This window comes from Bos grunniens, chromosome 19, assembly GCF_055505025.1.
Source record: "Bos grunniens cultivar Pamir isolate PY7600 chromosome 19, Bosgru_T2T1.0, whole genome shotgun sequence".
In the NCBI taxonomy this organism is placed as follows: domain Eukaryota; kingdom Metazoa; phylum Chordata; class Mammalia; order Artiodactyla; family Bovidae; genus Bos; species Bos grunniens.
The window spans coordinates 48,407,927-48,425,755 of NC_141183.1; the positions used below are offsets into that span (position 1 = coordinate 48,407,927).

The window sequence follows — 17,829 nt, forward strand, 5'->3', positions numbered from 1 at the left end:
GGGAAGTCCTACGTGGTCCTTTTTCTCCCTGGTGCCTTGTGACTATCACTGAGGCACCGAGTTCCCCATCGGCCCAAGAAGACCATGGGGTGAGAAAGCAGGAGGGTAATTTGATCAGAACCAAATGTGGAGACCCAACAGTGAATTTTCTCAAAATGTTTCTAGAACAACCAATTTTTTAGAACTCCCTAACTGGGATAGGAACCTATTACAAAGACAGAAAAATACAAAAACCCAGTACCGTGCATCCGTTTCTCTAAGAAAAGCCCAAATGTGAGTCTGAAGTCCAGAAAACGCCCTCCGTCGGTGGGAGGCAGAAAGGCATCCAGTCACCCGCGCACTGAGCCCCTCTCCCGCGGCGCGGAGGGAGAGGAACTGGAACCTGCCCTGGAGAGAGGGGAGGCCGCACTGGCCGTACCTGCTGCCGGCCCTGCGCCTGGCCGGGGGGTGCAGACTGGAGGCCGGGTGAGGTAGGCGGCACGGTGCTGGTGTGGGGCCGGGCGAGGAAGGCCTGCTGCTCCGGGAAGTCGGGGCCCAAGGGGGGCGCCTGAGTCCTGCCCTCCTGGGAGATGACGGGCTGCTGGCCGAGCACCAGGAACACCAGCTCCTCCTTCTCCCGGCACATGTCGGTAGAGATGTCGTGGAGGCTGAGATAGTCCCTCAGGTCCTTCACCTTCATCTTCATGAGCTCCTCCCGCCGGAAGTCCGTGGCACGGAAGCGCTGGCAGAGAAGGCAGAGGCGGGGCCCGGCCCCCACTTGGCTCGAACAGCTGGTACAGAAGTTCTTCTTACAGTCCAAGCAGGTCTGCTGCTTAAGAGCGAGAGGCAGAGGAAACCACGTCAGACCGCGAGGACAAGACAGAGCGTGACAAGGGCTGGGCACGACCGCCCCTGTGACTCGGCCTTTCACCGAGCTCCTGCCCTACCCAGGGGTCGGGCCGCTGGGCAGATTTTAGGGTCAGAGCCCCGCGGAGGCAGCAGGGCCCCCGTGGGTCTCCGGCAGCCAGAGGCAGGGCGCCGCGGGCAGGACTCCACTGGCGGCTCACACCACTCATGCTACTCACCGGTAGAGAAACAGAGGCTGTTAACTGAGAGTAACAGCTTTAGGATAAGAAAAGCCCCGCCTTTACGAAGTCTCCCTCCCCCATTTCTTGTGGTGTCACCTTGGGGCTGTAACTTGGCCTCTCTGGCCCTCAGTTTCCTCATCTGTAAGGTAGGGGGTGATGAAAGCAACTGCTTCATAGGACTGTTGTAAAGTTAAGAGATAATGCACTTAGCATATCCCACACGTGAGTCTTCCATAAGTGTTTAGTGTTTTAATTATTATTTCTAGGAAATACAAGCCAATGAGAGAGTCAAGATTCAAATCAGTATCGTGGAGCAACTCCCCTTCAATAATTGTATTTTGTTCTATACTTCTCAATACTGTACAATTATAATCTTTGATAATTACTACTCCAAAAATATATATATTATTAAATGACTGAGGGGCTACTATGTGCCAGAGCCCATTCAGTTCTCAAAGCGACCCTCAAAGCAGGTATTTTCCTGCCTCCCTGCTTCTAGGACAGAGCATCCGCGGCCTGGAGAGAGGAAGGCGGATCCTGAGGGGCAGGCAGGGAGCAGTGGGTCTGGGGTCCACACCTGAGGCGGTCTGGGTTTGCTGCTCACGCTCATGCTCTTTCCACCAGGCCACGGGACTGACTCAGCCCCACGCCAGCCCCCAGCCATGCTGAGTCAAGGGCCTGGCTCTCCCTCTCGAAGCTCCCGGCCCAGGGCTCCGTCTGCAGACGCTGGGGCCCAGGCCCCCACCCTGCCCCGGGAAGGCCCACTCCAAGTGCTGGGAGCACAGGGCTGCGGAGAGCAAACCCAAGACAAATACTTAGTCAACGACAGGAGGCCCTCCGGACACGACGGGGGAGCTCTCGTCTGTGGAAGTACAGGGTGTCTCGGGCGGCTGACGAGAGGGCCGGGCAGACGAGCTGGCACTGCCTGGCAGCAGCTACTCCCGGGATTGCGAACAACACAGGGCACAAGGGCGTGCTCAGCCCCCAGGAGGCAGCTCCTGGCCCCTCGGCCCGGAGGCTGAGCAAGCGCAGGGACATCTGATGAGCCCTATTCCGGCCACGAGCGGGCCACACACCACCACAGGGGTGAGCCCTGAGCCCCCAGCGCTGGTCCTGGAGGGGTGCTCACTAATCCTTTAGAAAAATTAACAACTTTTCATCCTGGGGTGACTTCAGCATTAACCTAAATCTTTCTTCCCCCTCTTTTCTAAGTATAGAAAGCTGTTCAAGCAAACAAGAATGCCCAGGAGACTCAGATTCCGAGAGTCGAAATCACAGCCCCTGTGGTGTGGCGCTGAAGGAGAAGTCTGCAGAGCGGAGGGGGTTATATTTAGTCTTTTCTAAGTGTCATTCAGAGAAGGCCATGGCACCCCACTCCAGTATTGGAGAATCCCACGGACGGAGGGGCCTGGTGGGCTGCAGTCCACGGGGTCGCTAAGAGTCGGACACGACTGAGCGACTTCACTTCCACTTTTCACTTTCATGCATTGGAGAAGGAAATGGCAACCCACTCCAGTGTTCTTGCCTGGAGAGTCCCAGGGACAGTGGAGCCTGATGGGCTGCCATCTGTGGGGTCACACAGAGTCGGACACGACTGAAGCGACTTAGTAGCAAGTGTCATTCGAGCAGTAAAGGGAAGCGAACATAACGCTGTGACTGCTGACACTTGGAAGGACACATGTCAAGCTCCCTCACTCTCCACACAGTGATAACCACACAGTACAATGTTCACACGGCTGCACACGCTTTAGAACAGTTCTGGGACCAGTCGCCACTCAGATGAAAAGGAGATGTTTTGGGGTATTTGGGGGGTTTGGTCAGATCTAAAGCTTTTCTAGTGGGTGATGAGATGTGTTTAGGATGATACAGTGAAATTACAAGGCTTCCATGTCATAAAGCTGTAGGTCCTGACGTGGAACATTGCTTACATCGGTACAGTTTTGACAAGACCTAGCTTGACACAACTGAACAGCCCTGAGTTGCTCCATCAGCCAGATCTAAACAACAGCCTTCTACGGTGTACAGTGTACTGGATACCAGATCAGAAAGCAAAGACAGCAACCCACCCGGCTCCTCTGCAAGCCCCAGGGGCTCTGAAGTCCCCGCATCTGAAACACACCCGACAGGAAGCAGTAAGCCAGTGCTCGCTTGAGGCTAAAACCCCAATTTGAAGAGTCAGGAGAGAACAAAGGAGAAGGAAAAGGCAGCTGTCAACAAACGCTGGCAGAACAAGTAAAGGAAACACCTAAGTATAAATTCCAGCAAATGGCACACACTGAGTAGCAAGGTGGCAAGAAAGATGACCTAGGGGAGCCTGGGTGCCCGCAGAGACACCCAGAGCACGGGGGGCCAGCACGGGTGCCGGCGTGTGGCTCCCCCTGCCACCCCACCCTTCCTCTGCTACCCCCCACCCCAGCCCCGTTCCCTGGCACAGGCCAGGCCGACGTTCTCAGCCCTCCTCCTGCCGTCCTGCCCAGAGGCAGCCCCTCCTGGGAGGGAAAGGGCAGCAGGGACATGCTAGGATTAAGTCCTGGCTGGCTGCGTCCCCGCTGGGGGAACTTGTGCACAACAGACAGCTTCCCAGAGCATCAGATGCTCATCTGCAAAGTCGGGTGCTCAGGACTGCTCAGTGGCCAAGAATCTGCCTGCCGATGCCAGAGACACAGGTTCGATCCCTGGTCCAGGGAGATCCCACGTGCCGCGGAACCACTAAGCCTGTGTGCCTACACGTACTGAGCCTGCGCTCTAGAGCCAGGGAGCCGCAGCCAACCCTCAGGCCCTAGAGCCCGAGGTCCACAAGAGGAGCCACGCCATGAGAAGCCGTGCACCGCAACTAGGGAAAAGCCCTCGCAGCAGCGCAGACCCAGCACAGCCCCAAATAATAAATACACAAGTAAACTAAAAGTCGGATGCTCAGCCTGCCTCGAAGGACTACTCAGGTACTGCATGAGCTAATGCACAGCGAACCTCAGCATGAGGTAGGCACCCCACACATTAACAGTCACCTCTAGTTCCCTTCCCCTTGGGCCAAGACCGAGGAGCCACCCCCTCTTTCTACTCTGAGACTTGATTATCTCTTCCATGTCTAAAAACACAACCTTCCTGCCAGGCCACCCTATCCTCCCCTTTCTCCAGTTGGTCAACTAAAGAGGCTAGGCGCCAAACCCCCTCCAAAACCGTCAGGGCTGCATGCAGGTATCACCAGCACAGACAGGATATATCGCTTCCAGCCAGTCCTGTCCTGCAATTTCCGAAACTGGAAGCTCCAGGAAGCCAGGGCTCCATATTTTTCACATCCTCTCTTATAAAGTCCTTAGTGCTCACTGGGCTTTGTACCAGTGAGCATTCAGCAAATACTGACCACAATGAAGAAGGAAAAAGAGACAGGAGGATCCATGTCATCATTTCAATTCAACCACTTCAAGAAAAGACATTTTGAAAGCTTGCAGCTGTTAAATGCCAAACCCTTGAGATAAGATGCCAATCCACTTAAGCATGAAATTACAAGTGCAAAACTCTCGTAGGAGAAAACATCCTTAACATTCACAGAATTCACTGTGAATTACACAAAATTAATTCGTCCCCTCGTGGCAAGCAAATATTGTACCAATAACCATCTTTTATCTTCCAAATGGAACTTTGTTTCCCCCTACAGAAGCTCTTCTTGGGACTTGCCTGTTGGTCCAGAGGTTGAGAATCTGCCTGCCAATGCAGGAGACACAGGTTCGATCCCTGCTCCAGGAAGATTCCACATGCAGCGAAGCATCTACTGAGCCCATGTGCTGTCAACTACTGAGCCTGCACTCTAGAGTCTGTGCTCCGCAACAAGAGGAGCCCGAGCAACGCAACTAGGGTAGGTAGCCCCCACTCACCGCAACTAAAGAAAGCCCAATCGCAGCAACAAAGAACCAGCACAACTAAAAATAAACAATTTTTTTAAAAAGTTCTTCTTCTTGGTACAGAAGCTTTCTTCCCGCCTCCTCACACAGCTGCGCCTTTGCCCTCATCTCCCTGTCAGCCTTCGAGCTCCCTACTGTGGAGGGATGACTCTCTTCGTCTTTACCTTTCCAGCCCAGGCAACGCCTAACACACACTGAATAATCTATTTTTCACTAAATAAGAAAAAAATTACTTTATTTTTTAATTTTGGCCACGCCAGGCAGCTTGCAGAATCTTAGTTCACCCACTTGGGCTCGAACCCACACCCCCTGCAGTGGAAGCGCAAAGTCTTAACTGCTGAGCCACCAGAGAAGTCCCTGGAGTTCCTTATTTTACTCAGTGTCACGCCTTATTTTAGTCAGACTGATACCCTGCCTTCTTCAGTTTGACCTTCTCCTCCTCCATTTCATCCGTCTTCGTCAGTCGTGTGCCCTTGTATCTTAGTAGCTAAAGTGCCTTTTGTGTCCGAGTCTCTTCTTTCTCATCTGTAAAATGGGTTGACAGCCACTCCTTCACAGGGTTCTGGCACAAAGAGCTGGTCACCAGATCGAAGCTGCCTGGACCAGTCTCAGCCTCCCCCAGACCAGGCTCTGGGCACTTCCCGCTGGTGTGCAAGAGCTGCCTCAGTGCCTCTCCTACGGCTCCAGCAAACCACCCTCCTCGTGAAGCCATGTCCACTCCCTGAAACAGGGTCAACCAGGCTGCTGCTTTGTTCAGAACCCTTCAGTGCCTCCCTGTGGCCTGGTGGCTACAGGCTCCTTCCTTCCTGTGGAAGCCCAACGCTGCTGCCCTCACTCCCCAGTCCCCTGCACCCTGGAACAGGCCGTGCACTCTTCCCAGGTCCAGCCTGCATCTGCTCCACCTCTGGTGCTTTTACCTCGGCCACTGGTGCCAATCAACAAGCCTCCCTCGTGACTAGAATGATCCATTTACCAACAGTGCCGGGTGACCTAATACTTAACTTATGCAACTGACTCTCGTTCGTTCTTTGTAAATGGGGGCCTCCTTAACCAGACAGTAAGCTCCCCAGGGGAACGCCCTATGTCTTGGCCCTCTCTCCACAAAGCATGACCTCTAGCTGCTAGCACGCTGCTGGGACAGAACCGGGCCCTCAGTGAAACTCTTCAACGTTGGAAATGCCAGCCGTAGAGTGATGAAAAGTAGAAACTCTCTGATCTACTTCCTCTTTTGCAAATTCTTCTCAACAGTCCAGTCATTCATTCATTCATTTGAAAAACTGTATTGCCCACCTCCCATATCAGTCTAGACAGACACTGGGAAAAACTTGTGGGCAAAACCGACAGAATCCCTTACTCTGTACCATCTGAGAAGACAGGCAATCCACAAACACATGTATGTTGGGTAGTGAAAACCGCTATGAAGAAAATAAAGCACCTTCCCATCCCCACCCAACCATCCCTCTTTCTTCTGGGGCCGGTTCCCCCATCCATCCACTTTCTCTCTTCTGGCTGACCAAGGTCAAAAATGTGCTAGATCTCCTGATTCTCCCAAGTTTGTTTGTTTTTTTAAATTGGAGGATAATTACTTCACAACACTGTGACTTTTTACCGTCCCTCAGTATGAATCAGCCACAGGCATACATTTGTCTCTCCATCCTGTACCCCCGCCCTTCTACACCCCAACCCTCCAGGCTGTCACAGAGCACCAGCTTTGGCAGCCCTGAGTCACGCGTCAAACTCCCAATGCTGACCTGTTTTACATATGGTAATGTATGTTTCAATGTTATTCTCTCAGATAAGCTCCCAAGTTACCACCACTTATCTGTGCTTTCTCTCCATTTCCACTCCAGAGTATAACTGACTTTAAAAAAAACGAAAGGGGGGGTGTCAAACCTACTGCAAATTCATGCTGCTGCTTTTCTTTTTTTTTTGTCTGTGCTGCATGGCTTGCAGGATTTTAGTTCCCCAACCAGGGAGTGAATGGGAAAGTGCAGAGTCCTAACCACTGCACCACCAGGGAATTTCCCATGCTGCTTCATTCAGACAAGGGTTTTCCCTATTCCTTTCTTGCCAGTTACTTTGCCACTTCTACTGGTTGTTCCTAGCATTGCTCACAATGTAGAGATGCACGTGCTCTGACCATCCAACAGACTCCTGATGTGCTTATGGAGTCCTTGAAATGACTGATTTAGATAAGGAGGACAATTTCTTCATCTGTTAAATAGGAAGACATAACAGTAGCATGTACGTTACAGGGTGGTGTAAGGATGCAGGGACACCACGCATCTGAAATGCCTAGCTTGGTGCCAGGAACAGGACCCCACAGCCCTCCTTCCATCACCTCCGATGCTTAGTCCACCCACTGTCTCCACCCCCAGCAGCACTGAGACCGCATGGCCCCGAGTTCCTCCTGCTCTCCACCTCAGTCTCCATTTTCGGACTGAACCCCTCAGTTCACGTGTAAGAGGGGCGCCCCTGCCCACAGAGCCACAGCCACCTGGCTTTGGCAGCCTCTCCCGCTGAGTTCTAAGTGACTGGGGTAGCCGAGCAAATCACAGCAGAGCTTGGCTGTGTGCTCCCCTTCCCCGCGTGGCAGTGAGGTACAGGCAAAATGCAGCCTGCGAGGCAAACTGCCCATCCTCCAGCACCTCACAGGCACAGAGGGGTGGCTGGTCAACACTGCGAGCTGCAGAAAGTCTGACACGCTCTCTTCATGGGGAGGACTTGAGAGTCAGAGACATATGTTTGAATCCTGGCTCTGCCTTTTAATAACCATGCAGTTGTGGGGCACTACCTACGCAGAGGGGAAAGAATGAGTATCTTCATGTCTAAGATATTTGTCAGGAACTTGACAGATACAGTTTCCTTTTACTGTTAAACTTTAAGCCTTAGTTTCTCATATGTAAAGTGGGAGGTCAGGGCCCCTGAAACCTACATCAAAGAATGTCCCTGGGGGTCCAAAGGTTAAGACTCTGCGCTTCCAATGCAGCGAGTGCAGATTCAATCCTCAGGCAGAGAATTAAGATCCCAAATTCCATGTGGCACGGCAAAAAGAAACCCAAAACAAAAAATCTACATCATAGAGGTCCTGTGAGGATTAAATGAAACCAAAACTCTACAAATCACTTAAAATAGTCCCTGGCATACAGCAGATGGTTTAGAAAGTATTTTTTCCTCTCAAATTTCCCATTATCGTCACTGGAACATCACCTCCTGGGCTGCACAGTTCTCATTCTGTAGAGTTTTGTCCCAGGTCAGGGCCTTCAGCCCCCCAGCGTGCTTGCCCAGACAGAGGGGAAGTGCACACCCATGCATATCATCGGCCCAGCCAGCAATCTCACTTCCTGCCCACTACTCTGGAAACCGCTAACATGCATTTTAAATAATATGGCTACAGTAAATAAATAAGCTCCAGTCTTCACCTTGTCAGGGTCCTGATGTATCTGAGATGTTCCTGACACTGCCCTCAATTAAAAGAACAAGTTCATCTAGAGTCAGGCTTTTTACCACGGCATTTAATGAAGGAACAGCAAGTACCTGCTGCACCCCAAGCATCGCGCCGGGCCCCCTGAACAGCTTAGCTCACTTTATTCCCAGGACACTGTGAGATGTGATTTACATACAACTATGATGGCATCCGGTCCCATCACTTCAGGGAAATAGATGGGGAAACAGTGGAAACAGTGTCAGACTTTATTTTGGGGGGGCTCCAAAATCACTGCAGATGGTGACTGCAGCCTTGAAATTAAAAGACGCCTACTCCTTGGAAGAAAAGTTGTGACCAACCTATATGGTATATTGAAAAGCAGAGACATTACTTTGTCAACAAAGGTCCGTCTAGTCAAGGCTATGGTTTTTCCAGTGGTCACATATGGATGCGAGAGTTGGACTGTGAAGAACGCTGAGTGCCGAAGAATTAATGCTTTTGAACTGTGGTGTTGGAGAAGACTCTTGAGAGTCCCTTGGACTGCAAGGAGATCCAATCAGTCCATTCTGAAGAAGATCAGCCCTGGGTGCTCTTTGGAAGGAATGATGCTAAAGATGAAATTCCAGTACTTTGGCCACCTCATGCGAAGAGTTGACTCATTGGAATAGACTCTGATGCTGGGAGGGATTGGGGGCAGGAGGAGAAGGGGACGACAGAGGATGAGATGGCTGGATGGCATCACCAACTCAATGCACATGAGTTTGAGTGAACTGCAGGAGATGGTGATGGACAGGGAGGCCTGGCGTGCTGCAATTCATGGGGTCACAAAGAGTTGGACATGACTGAGCGACTGAACTGAACTGAACTGAACTGATGATATCCCCACTTCAGAGTTGGGAAATGAATCTCAAGAGGTGAAGTCATACAGCTAGGAAGTGGCCAAGCTGCTATCTGAATTCAGATCTGCTGCTGCTGCTGCTGCTGCTGCTAAGTCGCTTCAGTCATGTCTGACTCTTTGGGACCCCATGGACTGCAGCCTACCAGGCTCCTCTGTCCATGGGATTTTCCAGGCAAGAGTACTGAAATAGGGTGCCATCGTCTTCTCCGGAATTCAGATCTAGCTGTGTCCAAATCTCTGCCGAGATGCTTTGCTTTTGCTTGGTTAGTTTTTTTTAGGGAGGTTGTTTAGCCATACCTTGCAGCATGTTGGATCTTAGTTCCAACTCTTTGCAAGTTTCAACTTAGCTCCAACTCAGTTTGGATCTTAGTGCTGACTCTTTGCAACCCCATGGACTATACAGTCCATGGAATTCTCCAGGCCAGAATACTGGAGTGGGCAGCCATTCACTTCTCCAGGGGATCTTCACAACCCAGGAATCGAACTCAGGTCTCCCATATTGCAGGCGGATTCTTTACCAGCTGAGCCACCAGCCAGGGAAGCCCTTAGTGCCCCAACCAGGCATCAAGCCCACACCCCCTGCACTGGAAGCGCAGTCTTCACCACTGGACCACTAGGGACGTCCCCTGCTTAGTTAGTTCTGATACTCGTGTGGAAGGACAGGTCGGGTCTGGGTTGCCAGCTCTGCACCGGCAAAGGGAAGGGCAGGCATCAAGGAGGGAAGGCCTGCCCGAGGACCCGTGGCTACACTGGCTGAGCAGGCCCAGAAGTCGACACTCACCTTCCTGGCCATGCTTGCGAAGTGAGTCCCACACGCCTTGCAGCTTGGTTCTGAGCCCGTGGGAGAAGGGAAGGAGCTGTACCCAGGGTTGGAATAGGCCTGTGTCCTGGCTCCCTGGGGCGGTGAGGCCTCCTCAGGCTGTCCATCCAGGCAGAACCAGTTGCAGCAGGTTGCCCACATGATAAGATCTGATGCAAGGAAGAAAGGGGAGAAAGGTCAGAATTAAAAAGACACACCTCAACTGGGTTCCCACCCCCGCGGGCACAGGTGAACCGCCATATAGGTCTACACCTGCCGCCAGAGGCAAGGTGAGGACGGGCTTTCAGGGGCCACATCCGCACCTCCCCCCAGCTGCCCTTCCAGTAAAGGGCACGCACAGACAGCTGCCGCCAGGACAGGCCAGCTCGAGTGGCCGAGCCGACCTGCTACCTTTGAAAGGGTGCTGATGTTTCTTTGGGTTTCATCTGAGATCTTTACTTCAAATAACATCTTTTGTCTTAGCAATTACACGTGGCCTGACAGCTCTGTCATTCAGGAACATAACCTTGCCCCTAGAGCTCAGGCAGAAAGAACTCTATCCTACACTTCCACACTCAGACTGACATGGGGCGGAGGGATCAGTATTTCCTTTACTTAGATGAGGCAACCCAGGCTCAAAGGAATCAACGTCATACCTAATTACAGAGAACTGAGATTCGGAAAACCCAGTTCTTCTGACCCTCAACCTAACGTTCTTTTCCCTGTATTACGGTGCTCCCTGCAGAACTCGCTGACAGCTCTTACATGTGTACCTCCGACTTGACATCAGCTTCTACCACGGCACCTGTAATACCTGCAATACTTATGCTTTTTTCTACACCTAGGCCATCCAGTCTTTGAGGGCTGCTGCTGCTGCTGCTAAGTCGTTTCAGTCGTGTCCGACTCTGTGCGACCCCATAGACGGAAGCCCACCAGGCTCCCCCATCCCTGGGACTCTCCAGGCAAGAACACTGGAGTGGGTTGCCATTTCCTTCTCCAATGCATGAAAGTGAAAAGTGGAAGTGAAGTCGCTCAGTTGTGTCCGACTCTTAGCGACACCATGGACCTCGGCCCATCAGGCTCCTCCGTCCATGGGATTTTCCAGGCAAGAGTGCTGGAGTGGGGTGCCACAGGGACCACTTATTCACATCAGTCCTGTGCACACAGCAGACGCTCCACAGATATTGGCTTCCTTGCTGAATCAGTGCCTCTATGGACTTCTTAAGAACTTTTGGGTTATTATTCCCATTCTAAGTACCAAATATAGGAATTAGGGGCAAGGGGGTTGATGCTTTTTTTTGAGATCACCGAACAAAGAGGATCCACTCTCTCAAATGTCAGAATAAACTAAACACTACAAGGGGTTCCACTAAAATGCCAAGTGCTGCTGTGATAAAGTAAGATGTGCTGTTCTCAGTAGACCGAGGCAGTCAGGGTGACCTTGTAGGGGATACGCTCAAGGGGATAATGAATGAAACATGTAGCGTATTCATAATCAGCTCACACAAAAGAATGGTACTTTCAGCTCTGCTTCCTTACTCACTGAAAGTGCCTTTGTTAGCTTGGAGTTCAAAGACCGTAGTGAGCTGGAAGAACTAAGAAGCCACTGGTTCCACCTTAGTTATTTTTTAAGAGGAAAAGAGGAAGGCCGAGCACAGTGAAGGAGCTTCCTGGTTCATGCAGATATGACCTTTGACCTCATGATTACTCCAGAGTCTTTCCAGCTTCCTAACACTGCCTCCAACACATGCATTCATTTCTGTAGGCATATCCCATTAACACCTGTCTCAGCTGCCTGCCTATGACCCCGAGAGCAGGGACCATGACAGTCATGCAGTGCCTGGCAGATGGGCGGCTCAACCAGGACTCCTGAATGAATGAATCGCATGCAGTATTTAAAGCTTAACTAACCACACAGGCATTCTGCTTCCTGCACGTCAAAAACACATCTCTCTGGCTCACTGTCACTCATCTCAAGACTCTCAGTTCCCAGAAAACAGGGACCTAACCTGCCTTATGAATTCACATGGTATAATGCAGCCAAGAGCAGTTAAATAAGCGAGTTATTTGTTGGCAAGAGACTGGAAGCAACAGCAGAGTATTAGCCCTTTGAAAGAGGAAGTTTATAACTCTTCAAAAAAAAAAATCACCTGTTGGGCTTCCCTGATGGCTCAGAGGTTAGAGTCCACCGGCCAGTGCTAGACAAACAGACTCAATCCCTGATCCAGGAAGATCCCACATGCCTCAGGGCAACTAAGCCTGTGCAACACAACTACTGAGCCTGTGCTCTAGAGCCTGGGAGCTGCAACCACAGCGACCTGCACACCCTAGAGCCTGGGGTCCACAAGACAGGCCCCCGCAGAGAGAAGCCCAAACAGCAACTAGAGAGCAGCCCTTGTTCGCCACAACTGCAAAAAAGCCTGCTCAGCAGTAAAGACCCAGCACAGCCAAATATACAAATAAATACATAAAATTACTTCTTTAAAAAATATAAGAAAAAGACCTAAAAAACATCCCCAAAAAAGATGTTTATGGAAACATCTGAAACAGTGTGGAATAATACAAAGATCATAAAACCTGGAACCAGAAGACTTGGGCTATTACCTACTGCCAACAAGTCGCAGCCTTTCTGTGCTTCATTTTTCTCATCTGGACATTCTTCAGTCCGTAAGGCACTAAATGAACCTCAGTGACTGTCACTAGCATTATAACAATGCTGTCACTGCAATCTCTCTGGGAAGGAGCAAGTAAAAAGTAAGCCTAGAGGGACTTCTCTGGTCATACAGTGGCTAAGACTCCACATTCCCAACTCAGGGGGGCCCAGGTTCAATCCCTGGCCTGGGAACTAGATCCCCCATGCCGCAATGAAGATCCAGGATCCCGTGTGTCACAACTAAGACCCGGGACAGCCAAGTAAATAAATAAAAATAAATAGTTTTTTAAAAAGTTAAACCCACTGATTTCACCACAATTACCATTTGGCTTTCCAGGCTTGTCCCAAATGTGGACAGATTTCTGACAGAGTCAGCAGGATGTGTCAATTGACAGAATGAGGTGGGGGGAGGGAGTAGCAGAACAGCCTGGAGACAAGGCTGTGGGTGGTTCACGAAACTTGTCAGAACCTCCGCTCATTTGTGCCTGCAGCCTTTAGAGGGGCCAGTGCTTTGATCGAGCACCTGCCCTCATGGAGTTCATGTCTAATACGGGAACTAGAAATGTAAAACCAAACACTGAAATTTCAGGGTGCTTTAACAGAGGTCTGTGTAGTGCAAGGGGGTGTGTGCATGCTCAGTCGCTTCAGCAGTGTCTGACCCCATGGACTGTAGCCCACCAGGTTCCTCTGTCCATGGGGTTCTCTAGGCAAAAATACTCAAGTGAGTTGCCATGCCCTCCTCCAGGGGATCTTCCCGACCCAGCAATCAAACCCACATCTCCTGTATCTCCTGCATTGCAGGTGGATTCTTCACCCACTGAGCCACCTGGGAAGCCAGGGGGTGGGGGAGTGAGGGGAGCAGGGAAAGGGTGACAAAGATGAGAACAATGATCAGCTCCGTCCTCCGGGGTGGAGGAGAGACCAGGGAAGACAGACCCTATTGAGACAAGCTGGGACATGGGACCCTTTGTCGCAATGCCTGCACCAGGATAAACATCTCCTCGAACCACAAAATACAAAGAAAACTGTAAGGGATTAAAAATAACCTTGTGCATGTGTTGAGGCAAATTATGGGCAACAAGACACAAAAAGACCAAAGACACAACACAGCCACTTCTGAAGAGCTGGGGGCAAAAGCAGGGCACTGAGCCTGCCCTCTGCACACAATGCCACCCAACAGGCAGGCAACCACCCAGACCACCCCTCCAGCCAGCCCCAGGAGCCACCCTTCCCTGCCCGCACCCACTGAAGGAAGAGCTCTACATGCCCCTCAGCAAGCAGGCAAGGTAACCTGCTGCTTGTTCTCACTGCCTCCTGGGGCAGCAGGGGCCCTAATAAACCCTTGCTTGGATTTCTTGTCTGGTCTCTGATCAATTTCTATTAAGGAGACCAAGAACCCTGCTCAGTAACACTATTATGGGCCAGAAAGTCAAGAGCAAAAAGACTTTTCAAAAAAAAACAAAAACAAAAACCAACAGCATGGACCAGGACATGAAAGAAACTACAAAATGCTCAGCTGGGTCAAAGATAAGGGTAGGGATGGACGAGAGTACAACAAGTAAGTGCAGCCACTCAAAACCTTGTATTCCAGGACTTCCCTGGTGGCCCAGTGGTTAAAAAACTTGCCTGCCAATGCAAGGGATGCAGGTTCAGGCCCTGGTCAAGGATGATCCCACCTACCGCAGAGCAACTGGGCCCATGTGCCACGACTACTGCGCTTGCGCTCTGGAGCCCGCAAGCCCTTAACTACGGAAGCCTGCGTGCCTAGAGCCCCTGCTCCGCAACAAGAGAAGCCACCGCAATGAGAAGCCCGCGCGCACCGCAACTAGAGAGTAGCCCCCGATCTCTGCAAATAAGAGAAAGTCCACGTGCAGCAGTAAAGACCCACAGCAGCCAAAAAAAAAAAACCACCCACAAAACTTTGTATTCCTTGGTAAGGAGGCTGGAATTTATCCTATAGGTAGCGGGACACCATTAAAAGTTGAGGCCACACGAGGCTTTGTGATCTTACCTGTATTTTAGAGTGGCCACTACAGCAATAAGCAGTGTGGAGGACCAATCTGTGAGGGGCGGGTGGGAAGGAAGATATGAGGATACGGGCAGAAGAGAAAGGGACAGAGATCTGTGACAGACTTAGCAGGATGTGGCCATGAACCGAAGAGCTGGGGGCGGGGAGAGAGACCGGCTCTGAGTGACACAGCAGGAGCGAGAGTAGAATCCCTGATTGAGCTACAGCCCTCAGGAGGAGCACGTCTGCGGAAGGAGGGGTAGGTTAAGACTCTGAGTTGAGTTTTAGTACCTGTGGGGGTCTGCGGATGTACCGCGTCCGCTGAAAATACAGGCCTGGGGATCCTCACCTACTGCAAAGTACCAAAAGCCAGAGAGGGGCAGGAAGATGGTTAGACCGTCTGGGGCAGAAGAGAGGACGGCCTGGGAGAGCTCTCAGGAACATGTGATCTAATGCGCAAGCAGCGGAGAACCAACCGGCGCAAAGGAAGGAACCATGCTCAGAGGTGGGAGAACTGGAAGACTGTCTGGAATTTCAAAAAGAAATGTTCGACGCTGGCAAATGACTCAGAGAGTAGAATGCACAGAGGAACATGATGAACCTATTTTTAGGAAACTGAGTGTGCTCCATGCCCCAGCCGTTTAGGAAGAGAGAAGCTGATGGATAACCATAGGTTGGGAAGCAAGTGAGAAGTGAGGAGTTGCCAGACTCTAAGGATAAACTTTTCTCTCTCGAAACTTTTGACAGTGAAGGGAAGAGAGAAGGCAGCAGGTCTCAAGATAAGAGAAAGGCAGACATATTCAGAGACCACAGAGGAAACCCCACAAAGACTCAAAGCTGACAGAGGAAGGGAAGGGAAGCTGGCAATAAATATGGGAACAAGGGCCATGAGGGAGAGAAAGGTGACCAAGACATGGGGGTGGATTCCCCCGGGGCAGGAGAAAGGTCACCTCTTTCCCCAGAGACTGGAGCAGAGGTGAAGACAGATGGGCTCAAAGCTAAGCTGACAGCACTAGCAAAGAGAGATGAAGAATGAAATATTTAACCACAAGAAGAAGGAAAAGGGTGGGACAAATTAGAGACTGAGACTTATATACACTATTGATACTGTGCATAAGATAGATACTTTGGCCACCTCATGCCAAAGAGCCAACTCTCTGAAAAAGACCCTGATGCTGGGAAAGAATGAGGGCAAGAGGAGAAGAGGGCAAGAGAGGATGAGATGGTTGGATGGCATCACTGACTCAATGGACATGAGTTTGAGCAAACTCAGGGAGACAGTGAAGGACAGCGAAGACTGGTGTGATGCAGTTCATGGGGTCACAAAGAGTCGCACACGACTTAGCGAACGAACAACAATAAGATAGATAACCAAGAACTTACTGTAGAGCACACAGTGCTCAGTGGTGACAAAGAGGGCTTATATGTATACAGATAACTGATTCACTTTGCTGTACAGCAGAAACTAACATTGTAAAGCAACTATATACTGCAATAAAAATTAATTTAAAAAAAAAAGGAAGAGGTAAGGACTTGGCCACATCACGGGCAGACCCCACTGGGTAGGGTACCATTGGGAGGGAAAAGTGCAGAGGTGGCCAGCTGTGTAGTATTTCAATTCCTGTGCTTTCACAAGTGCTTGGGAAGCACCAGAGGTGCTGGGCCCCAGGGAGTCCAAAAGTGATTTCCACAAGGTCCTTGCCCCCGTGGGGACTCTGTCCCCATCAGGCATGATATATATAGCTCAGCTCAGCTCTCTGGGTACAGTAGCTAAGAATCTTCCTTAGCTGGGAGTCAAGAGGATCTGTCTTCCTCAGCACTATTTTCATCCTCTTAACTTTGGCTCTAATCTCAACTGCCTCCTCTGAGCAGCTCTGAAAGAAAAAGCTGTCAGCCTGTCCCAGTATTTGGCTGCACTTACAAGGAACTGGTTCTAAGGGAAGATGTGAAATTTGCCCCGTGGTTACTCCACAGGCCCCATGTGTGGGTGAAGAATGTGGCCTCATTCTGGGGATGTGGACGTGTGGGCAAGGGGTCACGGGAGAAGAGACTCCAGCACTAAAAATAACTGAGGCCAGCCCAGCCTAACAGAACAGGTTCACCAAGGTTAGCAGACAAGGCTCCGACTCTCTGTGATGTGTATTTAAATACCAAGACACATTTCTTAATGAGAGTTGTGCCAAAATGGAAAGCCATAAGCCTAAATAACAACTATGATGTTGTTGTCTACTCACTAAGTCTCATCCGACTCTGCAACCTCATGGACTGCTCTGCATGGACACCTCCCCATGGACTCTGTGACCTCGCCAGGCTCCACTGTCCATGGGATTTCCCAGGCAAGAATACTGGAGTGGGTTGCCATCTCCTCCTCTGGGGAATCTTCCTGACCCAGGGATCGAACCCACTTCTTCTACATCCCAAGTGGCGCTAGTGGTAAAGAATCCGCTCGCCAATGCAGGAGATTCAAGAGATGCAGGTTTGATCCCTGGGTCAGGAAGACTCCCTGGAGGAGGAAATGGCAATCCACTACCAGTATTGTGGCCTGGAAAATTCCACAGACAGAAGACCCTGGTGGGCTGTCCACGGGGTACCAAAGAGTCAGACATGCCTGAGCACACACACACACTCCTGCGTTGGCAGGCAGATCCTTCACCACTAAGCCATCAGGGAAACCCAAATAACAACTATACCCAGGGTTATTTCAGGAAGGGAAAGCCAAGGTTTATCATTTTAACACTGCCAGACGAAACACTTTTCTCTGGGGAATATGTTTCATCCTTCAGCTCTCAACAGAGACACACATGTGGCATCCAATGATGTTCCTTAAGGACAGAAAGTGGAACCACCTGTGGGGTGTACAGAGAATTTTCCCCAAAAATATTAAAGTAAAAAAGAATTCTCCCTGACTGGATACATGTATGTGGTTGGCTGAGTCCCTTCGCTGTTCACCTGGAACTAGCACAACACTGTTAATTGACTATGCTGCTGCTGCTGCTGCTAAGTCGCTTCAGTCGTGTCCGACTCTGAGCGACCCATAGACGGCAGCCCATCAGGCTTCCCATCCCTGGGATTCTCCAG

At 50.9% G+C, this 17,829-nt stretch overlaps 1 protein-coding gene across 11 annotated transcripts in view; it reads right to left on the bottom strand.

The window, feature by feature from the left end:
- Positions 1-17,829, bottom strand: part of RFFL (ring finger and FYVE like domain containing E3 ubiquitin protein ligase) — a 77,395-nt gene that overhangs the window by 13,956 nt on the left and 45,610 nt on the right. For 6 of the 11 annotated variants that reach the window (XM_086360303.1, XM_086360298.1, XM_086360301.1 and 3 more), the window contains exons 2-3: positions 10,073-10,260; positions 419-811 (exon numbers count right to left, since the gene is read on the bottom strand). In XM_086360303.1, coding sequence (XP_086216429.1) covers positions 419-811; positions 10,073-10,252 — 573 coding nt within the window. In that variant the 5' untranslated portion in view covers positions 10,253-10,260. The remainder of the gene's footprint in view (positions 1-418; positions 812-10,072; positions 10,261-17,829) is intronic. The other 5 variants (XM_086360305.1, XM_086360299.1, XM_086360307.1 and 2 more) reach the window with 1 other exon arrangement.